Source organism: Oryctolagus cuniculus, chromosome 2 (genome assembly GCF_051225735.1).
Source record: "Oryctolagus cuniculus isolate XC-2025 breed Fujian yellow rabbit chromosome 2, ASM5122573v1, whole genome shotgun sequence".
NCBI classification, from domain to species: Eukaryota; Metazoa; Chordata; class Mammalia; order Lagomorpha; family Leporidae; genus Oryctolagus; species Oryctolagus cuniculus.
In genome coordinates, this window is record NC_142868.1 from 68,434,659 (window position 1) to 68,445,543 (window position 10,885).

The 10,885-nt window shown below is 48.2% G+C and overlaps 1 protein-coding gene across 9 annotated transcripts in view; it reads right to left on the reverse strand.

The window, feature by feature from the left end:
- LOC103345609 (centromere protein U) overlaps positions 1–10,599 on the reverse strand; it is a 34,908-nt gene extending 24,309 nt beyond the window's left edge. For 4 of the 9 annotated variants that reach the window (XR_016229049.1, XM_070068364.2, XM_070068363.2 and 1 more), the window contains exons 1-5: positions 10,455–10,598; positions 7,902–7,950; positions 6,650–6,761; positions 2,399–2,504; positions 250–310 (exon numbers count right to left, since the gene is read on the reverse strand). Coding sequence is in view for 7 of the 9 variants with exons in the window: in XM_070068364.2 (XP_069924465.2) it covers positions 250–310; positions 2,399–2,504; positions 6,650–6,761; positions 7,902–7,950; positions 10,455–10,495 (369 nt within the window). In the remaining 2 variants the exon portion in view is untranslated. Of the gene's footprint in view, positions 1–249; positions 311–2,398; positions 2,505–6,649; positions 6,762–7,901; positions 7,951–9,810 lie in introns of all 9 variants that reach the window. The other 5 variants (XM_089325734.1, XM_089325733.1, XR_011386307.2 and 2 more) reach the window with 4 other exon arrangements.
- Between the last annotated feature and the right edge of the window lie 286 nt (positions 10,600–10,885).

Below are 10,885 nucleotides of genomic sequence, written 5' to 3' on the forward strand. Positions count from 1 at the left end.
CAACACTCCCCACCATCCCCTCTGCCGCTGAGGCCCCAGCCCCAACACGGCGCGCCACCGCTCTGAAAACTGGCAGAGGCGTCTGCACCGTGCCTTAACGAAAAGCACTTCAGGTTTTAAAAACTCACTTTTAGCCCAAAAACGTCCTCTGGAACATAGCGCTTTATGAAAACTGCCGCCACAGAACACTCTCCACAGTCAACTGGAGTGTGAAATGCCTGTCGGAGTCTGAAGAACAGGCGCACGTACCTTTGTGGCTCTCAGTTTTACAGACGCGCTTTCACTTGCTTCACTTGCAGAAGTGCTCAAGCTGTAGGAAAGAACAAGCCATCAGTATCTTGCACACATTCGCACACGGTTCTACGAGCTGCTCCCCCGACACGAGCACCGCTCAGTTTACTGTGGGGCTAGCCAGTTTGTCACGGGCAGGCCGGTCGCCTTCCTAGATTCATTGGCCGCCTCCCAGACCCAGCCACATTGGTTTGTCCCAGGCGGGCAGACGGCAGCGCTCCAGGGCTGCTGCAGTTTGGTCATGTCCGAGAACTGCGCCTCCCTCCAGATTACCAGGGCCGTCCTCTGTACCAAAAGCTAATCCACTAGACTCAACTCTGGTGATCCAACAGGGAATCTCCTCTTTCGCCCTAAAAGTAACCCTGACTTCTGATGGAAGGTGAGAATTTTCATCTTTTCATTCAATACAATCCATCAAACACGTAACATCAACCACAAATGCACTCACTTTAAAACTGAGGCCTCAGGTGGGCGTTTAGGCTAGTGATGACTATGCCCAAATTCCACACCTGAGGACCTGGGTTTCATACCTGGTTTCTGAGAAATGCTATTGGTCTCTCTGTAGTGGGTGCGTCCCTGCTGCCCCAACTTCCTTTTCTGTTTACCTGCATTACTTACCCAAATGATGTCTCTTGTTGGGACTTGACATGACACCAAAACCAAGGTTACCAAGAACAGTCTCTGGTTAAATGCAAAGAACGCTCAGGCCTCGCCTCACGTGCTTCTCAGCTGCATTTGACCCTCCTTACTTAATTTCTCTCCCTCCCTCCTCTCTCCCATTTCCCTCCCCCCACCTCACTCACACACACACAATTCTGTGAATAAACACTGCCCTGGTTCTCCTCTCTCTTTTCCAGCCACTTTCCCCCTCTCTCCTCTACAACTTCCTTCTCTACTCAGGCAGTAGATGCCATGGCCTCTTATGGGTTAGTCCCAGGCCCTTGCCTCCTCTCAGGTTAGCTTCATACCATCCACGTGCAAAGAACGTCTAACTTAAGCTCAGCCCTGTGCTCTGAGTTCCAGACTCAAATACACAGGGTCTCTGACATCTCCACGTCAAACTGATGATCTGCCCACACAACTCCATGTCCCAGCAGCCCGTATCTTAGTCAATGGCACCATCATCAATCCATTCAAGCAGGCAAGGAATTCAGGAGTTACCTCCGGTAGCAACTCGTCCCGTGCTGCGAAGTCAGCACATCACTAAGTCTTGCTCATTTGCCTCCTACTTCTCAAGTGCATCCACTTCTCTCCACCTCTACCGTGATGACCTGAGTCTACAGCATCCAAACTGGGCTCCCTATGCCATTCTTGTCTCTCTCAAATCCACTTGCCAGACAGCAGCGAGGCTGGTAATTTTTAAATGTAGATCCTACCATGTCATCCCCTACTTAAAACCCTCCAACTGCTCTTAGGATAAGGATAAAACTCTCTTTACCAAGTTTACGAGAGAGAATTAGGATGGCTGCACATTGTAAAAAATATATTCCCAAAATGGCTCAGATAAGACACTTGTCTTTCCTTCTTGGCCAAACTCCAGAATAATTTAGGGCTGGTGTAGTAGTCCCGTTATCAGGAGACCCAGGTGCCTTGTATCCATTGCTCTCTCAGTACACTGCCTCACGGCCCAACATGGTTGCTCGGTCTTCACCACCACATCCCATTCTAACTAGGAGGAAGAAGGATGGAAAACAGAAGAGCACAATCCTCCCCACAAAGAGACTTTCAGAAGTGAGACTCCATTTTAGCTAGAATCTAATCACACACACACATCTCAGCTGCAACAGCACGGAGACAGTATGTTTAGAATTCTGACAGCCATGTGTCCAGCTAAAACCATTCTATTACTAGAAGGGGGAGAAGTATTCCTATTACTACAGCAGAAGAAAACAAACAAGACCACTACAGGCAGGTATTCTGGGTCATTCAGGTGTCAATTATGTTAATTACAAAAATTATTATAGGTAAGGCCAATTATAGAGAAATTAGTTTTTAATGTTCACACTCTCAAAATAAATGTCAAAACTTGGGTTTTATTAGCTTCTAACTTGAAGAACTTCCCAGAAATCTCAGAGCGTGAACCAACAATGGCTTGACGTAACCCTACCTTTCTTTCGTTGCTTTTCCTGGAGGAGTTGAAGGGACAGATGACCCACAGTGTTGGGAGAGTTCTTCTTCATCAGCATATATAGCAGTGCTGTGTAGGGGAGGATCTATATAAGACCAAAAATGTACAACTTCAGTGGTCTATGTGGGCAGTGTCCATTCCCTGATACTGGAGTACTACACCGTCTGTGTTTAAATGGTTAACAAAACCAAAATCAGTCCTACAGGCCACTCCCAAATGCTTTTCCATATCACTCCCCTTCCTCTCTTTCACTCTGGGTTGCTAGAGCCTTTGAATGGCATAAAAAGTCACCTCGAATGAAGAAGATGACCAAAGAACTGGTCCTGGTAGAAAGGCATAGAAAGGAGATGCTTGGAGGAGGGAGGATGCTCTGGCTGCCCAGGAAAGGGGAGTACAGGAGACCTCGGTGCACTAGGCTGGGCTTATGGTGGTAATGAACTTGGCAGGGCAGTGAGGTGGCCAGAAGTGCTGCAGGGGGAGGGGGTCCTGGTAAGACTCAAGCTACTATTTCTTCAGGCTCAAATTTTAGCACACCAGTGCAAATGCAAGCAAAATTTTCCAGACATACAGGTGCTTAAATAATGAACTGTCAATTGCACAAGTTATTTCTTGGGGGGGAGGATAAAAATGTTTATTTTGGATCAAAAAAAAAAATCTATGCATAAGCAGAATATTCAGAAAGCTCACAGAAAAAAATTTATAAAATATGTACAGGGGACAGCACTGTTGCACAGCGGGTTAATGTCCTGGCCTGACGTGCCGGCATCCTTTATGGGTGCCGGTTCAAGACCCGGCTGCTCCACTTTCGACCAGCTCTCTGCTATGGCCTGGGAAAGCACTGGAAGATGGCCCAAGTCCTTGGGCCCCTGCACCTGTGTGAGAGACCCAGAAGAAGCTCCTGGCTCCTGGCTTCAGATCGGTGCAGCTCTGTCCGTCACAGCCATCTGAGGAGTGAACCACCAGATGGAAGACCTCTCTCTGTGCCTCTCCTCTGTGTAACCCTGACTTTCAAATAGATAAAATCTTTTAAAAAATTATGTACATATTTCAATTTTTTGTACCAAGTTAATCTTTTGTTTCCCACTACCTTCTGAAGATATGTGTGTATGTGTACAAATATGTAGACAGACATAGCATGGGGCAAGACAAACTGACCATCTTCCCCACCCCTCCCCCAATCCCTTGAGATTGTCTCCCTTCTTCAATATGTGTTTATTCTGGTCTGTGCTGGGCCACACACGGAAAGGGAACCTCGTCCGACTTGCGTCCTCACTGAGGAGGGAAACATTCCTCCACGCCCCCATCTCACGCCCACTCCAGGGTCTGACTCGGGAAGTGCTGCAAGGCTGGAGTGCAGTCAGGCACCAAGGCCCTGCCTGTGGTCCTCAAACACGGGGTGTGACTAAGAGGGAGCTGGAAGCCCAGGTAGCAAGGCTCCGCCGGCCACGGGAGAATGGTAGGTGAGGGGAAGGACAGAGCCTAATACAGCACTTGCCTTCCCCCGCCCCCTCCAGTTTTGTTGCTTCCAGCAGGCATGCAAAGCCCAGGCGGAAAACCAGGAACCCGAGGAGGGGAAAGAGGAGAGATGGAGGCAGAAGAGAACGAGGCTGGGGGCTCAGGTCAGGCAGGTCAGGCCAGCGCTGGGGCCCCAGGAGCGGGACAGGAACTGTGACTTGCACCTCTCTGCTCCCTGACAGATGAGGGTGAGAAGGGCAGCGGCAGTGAAGACGCATGCTCGGGCAGCGAGAGTGAACAGGAGAGGGGTGACAGGGACGAGGCGAGTGACAAGAGTGGCAGTGGCGAGCAGGAGAGCCCAGGCCTCCTGGGACAAGCAGATGATCTGGCTGCGATGCCGATCTAGAGGACGATGCCGACTCTGACGAGCACGATGAGCCTGTGGTGCAGTGACAGTGACTCGGACAGCAGCGGAGACGCAGGTGCTTAGCGGAGTCACAGGCAGAGCGCCAGTCCCCGCCCCCGTGGCAGGGAGCACTTGGCCCAGGGGGACAGCAGTGAGCCTGCAGCCTCTGACTCCCAGGAAGCTGACAGTGCCTGAGCCCCAGGGCTGGCACAGGCACCGTTACTGATCACCTGCACAAGAGTGAAACTAGCAATGGACTCTCTACTCTCTTCACCAGGAAAGGTTTTATTTACCCTGCTGCTGTGAATAACAACAACACAACAGACAAATCCCAAATCTCCAAGTGGAACCATTCCAACTGAATGTTTACAACTTAATAAAACCCAATTGAAAAACAGGCAGAGTTTGAATAGACAGTTCTTCAAAAAGCATGTTCAACTGACCAATAGGAACATTAAGAAGATGTCTAATAACTACTAGTCATTTAGGAAATGCAAATCAAAACCACATTAAGCTATTAGGTTGTATCTCTTAGTATAAAAAACAAAGTAAGTGTAGGTGAGGATGAGCAGCAGTTGGGACCCTGTGCACTGCTGGTGGGAATTTGAAATGCTGCAGTCACTGCACAAGACAGCACAGCATGTTCTGAATACAAACACAGCACTCCTGTATCAACCAGCCACTCCACTTCTGGCTATGTTCCTAAAGAAGTGAAAGCAGGTTCCAGAAGAGAGAAATTGTACAACCATGTAAATTACAGCATTATTCACAACAGTCAACAGGTGGAAGCAAACCAACATCCATCAACAGACAAATGGATAAATGTGGTACATACATAGGATGGAATATTATTCAGCTATAAAAAGGAAATGCTGACATGTTACAGGAGGGATGAACCTTAAAGACATTACATCAAATAAACTGGCTACAAAAGGGCAAATATTCTATGATACCTCTTATAACAGGTGTTAAAGCAGTCCAATTCATACAATTTGTTGAACTCTTTACGTAGTATAGAGTTCACCGTATGTGTTATAAAGTTAACTGCAAATAGATCTTAGTAAAAAATAAGAATGGGAATAGGAGAGGAAGGAGGAAAAGAGCTGGAAGTGTGGGTGGGAGGGTAGGTACAGTGGGAAGAATCACTACATTCCTAAAATTGTATTTATGAAATGCGTTAAGTTTGTATTCCTTAAATGAAAGTTTTATGGGGAAAAAAACTCTAAATAAAAAACAGCAACTAAAAAAACACAACGTGAATGTTACAAAATTACACTTAAAATAGTTAAAATTATAAATTTTATGCTGCATTTTTCCATATATACACATAAAACCACCACATAATTACTAGAATAACTAGAAAAAAATTATTTAACAACTTTGGAAGAAGATGTGAAGAAATTAGGACCCTCAGAGCTTGCTGTGGAAAAATAAAGTGGTACAGATGCTTTATAAAACAGTGCTTAAGGCCGGTGCCGCAGCTCACTAGGCTAATCCTCCGCCTGCGGTGCTGGCACCCCGGGTTCTAGTCCCGGTTGGGGTGCCGGATTCTGTCCCGGCTGCTCCTCTTCCAGTGCAGCTCTCTGCTGTGGCCCGGGAAGGCAGTGGAGGATGGCACAATCCTTGGGCCCTGCACCTGCATGGGAGACCAGGATGAAGACCTGGCTCCTTGCTTCAGAACGGCGTAGCGCACCAGCCATAGCGGCCATTTAGGGGGTAAACCAAAGGAAAGGAAGACCTTTCTCTCTGTCTCAAATACCAAAGTACTCAGCAATTCCACTCTGAGGTACATGCCCAAGAGAACTGAAAACAGATGTCAACACAAAAACTTGCTCATGAATGTTCATACAACAATCACGCATTATGGTCCCTAAGTGAAGACCATGTAAATTTATGCCAACTTATGAATGGATTACAACATGTGGTACACCCACACAATAGAATACCGAGGAATAAAAATGTTTAGGAACAGCCAGATGCATGCTACCATACGGATGAACCTTGGAAACACCATGCTAAGTGAAAATAAATCACCGGGGGTAGGTGCTATGGTGTAGCGGGTAAAGCCATTGCCTGCAGCACTGGCATCCCATGTGAGCTCCGGTTCTAGTCCTGGCTGCTCCACTTCTGATCCAGCTCTCTGCTGTGGCCTGGGAAAGCAGAAGACGGCCAAACTCCTCTGCTCCCTGCACCTGTGTGGGAGACCCGGAAGAAGCTCCTGGCTTCAGATTGGCACAGCTCTAACCGTGGCGGACAAATACGGAGTGAACCAGCGGGCGGAAGACCTCCCTCTCTCTCTGCCTCTGCTCCTCTCTGTGTAACTCTTTGAAGTAAATAACTAAAAAAAAAAAAAGTTTTGAAATACTAACCAAAAGTCTCGTAAGGTTCATCGTCTTTCTTACTTTCACTGCCATTGCTTGAGATTTCGGAGTTATCAGGAAACTCAAACACATCAGCAGGCTTGTGCTTCTGACCAGCTTTCTGGAAGTGAAGAAAACCAAAGTCACTGAACTGGTGCTAACGCACACCAGCCGCAAGCTGCTGGACTTAGCAAGGACATTCCTGCTCCTGCTGCCGCCTAGAGAAGCTAGCCACTCTGCTGTTTTCCAGGAGACAGAGGCCTCTGAAATTCTAAGGCCGGCCTGGCAAATCTTTTCTACAAAGCACCAGAGAGCATTTCAGGCTTTGCAGATCACAAGGTTTCCACTGCAGAGGGAAAGCCCGCAGGGACAGCGCAGCCAGCAATGCGCAGGGCCGGCTTCCCACACAATCTACTCAGAGATGCAGACCTCTGCATTTCACACCATCTTCATAGCACACAGCATATCCTTTTTAGTTTATTTTGGCTATTTAAAAATCATTCTTTGTTCCCAGGCTTGTGTACAAAGAGGTAGTAGGCTGGTTCGGGCCCCCAGGCCCTAGCTTGCCTAGATCCCTAAAGAGAATGGTGGGCCGTCTCCCCAGAAACATGCCTGCCACCTGGATGTGCACAGCTCTGGGAGCACAGGGGCTGACAGTCCTGGCTGAAGGAGAGCCTGTGTACAGTTCAATATATGGATCAGGCTCCGGAGGCTGGGGTTCCGGAGGATGCCAGAGGCAGAACAGAGAACAAACGCACTCGCAACTGCCCGACCACCTGGACTTCATGTGAAATTCCAATGCCACGCGACAGGCCGTTGGAAAATAATTTGGAATTAGCTATCAAGAGCATTAAAGAAACGTACCTGCCATTACATACAGGTATTCTAAGACTCTCCTGAAGAAAAATAAAACTGTAACGTAGACAACATGGAACCTCATGAAATCACAAGCCATTGTCAGTAACACGGAGAAATGGCTGGGAGGAGTGGCAAAATTCAGAAAGCTGTACAATTTTTACACAGTGCTAAGTATCTAAATGAAACAAACCTAGGCTTGGAAAAAAAGAAATGTTTCTAAAATGTTAACAAAGGTTCTTTTCTAACAGTGGAAAAAGTGAGAAGAAAAGGAATAAACTTTTTTTTTTTTTACTACCCTAAAACAGAGCTTATCACGTGAAATACAGAAAACTCTAAGGTCCTCAAAGGTTACTTTTATTGTCAACTGTGAGAACAATCACATTAAAAGCTAAAAAGAACTTACTTCTTTCATGGGATGTGTTCTTCTTAAAGTGTTCTTTGAATATACTGCACTGAAACGGGAAAAAATAAAAGTTAGGAAATATTTAAAGCAACCAGAGAAAATACCATAACCTGACTCTCTCCAAGTATTGTCTTCCCAAATTACACTGCTCAGTAGCTGTACTAATAGTGTGCATGTAATGGAACTGAAGTTATGATGAAGAAGCAGAACCAATACCCTGCAAACATACAAGTCAAATTATATCGCCAATACATATAAAGTGACCACCTCAGTCCCTCAAGATCATGGAAAAATTCTAATCCTGCTGTCACGCTAGTCCCTGCACCCAGATCTGTCAGGAAAGACTGACTCTCCGCAGAGCTGAGCCAAGGGGACGGATACCAACATGGATGAGACTCCTCACACCCATTCCATCTGCGCCTGGCCTGGGATCACACAGCTTAACAATCCTACGAAGTAGAGGGGGGCCATTGACAGCTCTGCACGGGCACAGAGCAACAGGAAGCCAGGGAGGAGAGGAGCCTGCAGGAAAACCCCATTGGTTCAAATCCACAGCCTACCTTCTTCCCACCCCATAACACTCTCTAGTGACCTTGGGCACACCGTAAAACAGATTAAGGTGCGGATCTTCTAGAAGTGAAAAGGAAGCAAATGCAACAACAGTGACTAGACTAACAACTGAAAACAACAGTGGCAAGAAAAATCTATATTAACATCAGCACTCAGTGAACAAGCACTGAGCACCCTCCACAGCTGAGGCACTGCATGGGGTATTAGAGATACTTTAGTAGAATCCAGTACGTAGTTCCTGGCTTTAAAATACGCCTTGTAGTTTTCAAAGACCCCTTTGTGGAGGGCAGTATCAGATTAGTGTGTCTGAACCAATATTCTTCAGGTACTTTATTTGACATGATTTCAAACTGTCTCCCCTGTACCCAGGTTCATCAGTTGCCTTCACCGTCTCTTTTGCTTCCTCTGCCTGTGCAAGGTAAACACTCCTAACTGAAGTACTTCACTATGGCTTCCCTAAGAGGGCATGCATGTGCACAGTCATAGCGGATTTCCAAAATCTAGATATTTCACATTTGCAATGTGATCATCCAACCTACAGTCCATGTCCAAATCTCATCGGCTCTCCAACACCCTTTAGGATTTTCACCCTAGCATTTTCTTAAAAGGGAAATTCAAGGGAACAGAAAATATAAGATTGCACTGGATAGGATATTTTCATAAACTTTCCGATTTGTTTCATGCGCACCTGCGTACTAACTGCGATGCAAAACATCATTGTGTGAATCACAGTTAAAAAAAAAAGAAAGCTGGAACACTGTTTAGAGCAGTGGTCTCACGCCTGGCGCCACCCCCAGTTTCTGGCTCAGTAAGTCAAGGGTTGGGTGGAGAGTTCACACTTCAAGTTGCCACGCTTTATCTCAGTCTCCAAACCTAAAATGGTACAACAAGTATTTGCTCAATGGCAATTTTATGATTCTGGTTATAATTCAGAGGTTCAGGAAAGCTAAATGACTTAGCAATGATGGTAACAGGGAAGTTTTAGTTCAATTAAATTTAGACGAGTTTATTTGGGCAAAGCAAAACCAGAAACAATTAGGGAATGGAGCAGCCCCAGAACCATAAGCAAGTTCTGAGAACCACCAGCAACCTGAGCGATCACACATCGTTAACTTAATTGGCTGCAGCCTACCCAATCAACCAATTGGTAACACCTTATCCAGTTCATTGCTTACAGCCCAGTTAGTTAACTGCTACAGAGCCTTCCCCCAGCCACCTAAGCCCAGTGACCGGCTTGACGTTCAGTTCAAATCCATGGCCTCCCACAAAAATCTAGCAATGGCCACACAGTCAAGTAACGTCAGCAGGAAGCAGAAACCACATCAGTACACGTCTTAACCTAAATTGTTTCCAGCTGTCTCTTGCGTGTGCTCAAATCAAACAATACGCCTTCAGCTGGAGTCCAGGTGAGGCTTCGTTCAAGATGGACGCTTGAGACAACCGTGTTTTCCTGTGCATTTTTGAGGGAAGGGCTCAACAGATGCCCTAAGTCTCCATCTCCAACAGGTTTTTAAAAACCTTTCGGCGCCTGGATGCCCTGTAGACAACGCTAGAGAGCCCGGGCGTCCACTCACGAATCTGTGAACGACGAATACGACGCATTTCCAATGCATGCCCCTTTTGATAAAAGTTGCTCCCCGACCTGGAACACTCCCGAAGCGGCAGCTCGGTCCCCGGGCAGGGGTGAGGGCCAGCGTTACAGTCTGCGCTTTGGGGTACGAAGGCAGACACGACCCGCAGGGCTGCAGCCCGTCACGTCTGGGGAACAGCAGGCACCAAGCGCCCGCGACCCTCAGCCACAGGAACCCCAAAGTCTCTCCCACCCGCCAGGCCAGGCGTCACGCCCTGACTCCTCCTAGGAAATCCGCACTGAGAGATGCAAACCGAGGCCCTGGGCGATCTGTCACTTCCACAAGGAAGCTCCACCAGCGCAGCCCCAAAGGCTCAAACCGCGTCAGTCGGAGCGGGACCCGCAGCTCTCACCCTGCAGGCCTCCGGGACCGCACCCGGCCCGGCGGAGCCATCGGGCTGCTCTCTGCTCCCGCGGCGCCCACGAAACTCCCGCCAAGCCCCGCGCCGTTTAGAATGGCCAATCCGGGCCGAGCACGCGCCCCGCCTCCCCTCGGCCTGGGTCCCCCGGGGGCCCGCGGCTCCCGTCCGGCCTTGGGCGTAAGTGAAAACGTGGTCCGGATCAACAACTGCAACGGAGCTGGAGGCCAGGCCTTCAAGCTGCCGCTGACGGGCCACCAGAAGGAATCCCACTTTTCCGGGTTTTCCCTCCCACCCTAGCCCGGGGCCTGTTTCTCAAGGCTCCGACGGGGGCGGGGCTAGTGCTGAGACGTGGGCGGGCGCGCAGCAGGAAGGGGCGGATCCCAACCCGAGGCCCCAACTGTAGCTTCAGTTGAGCTGTGAAA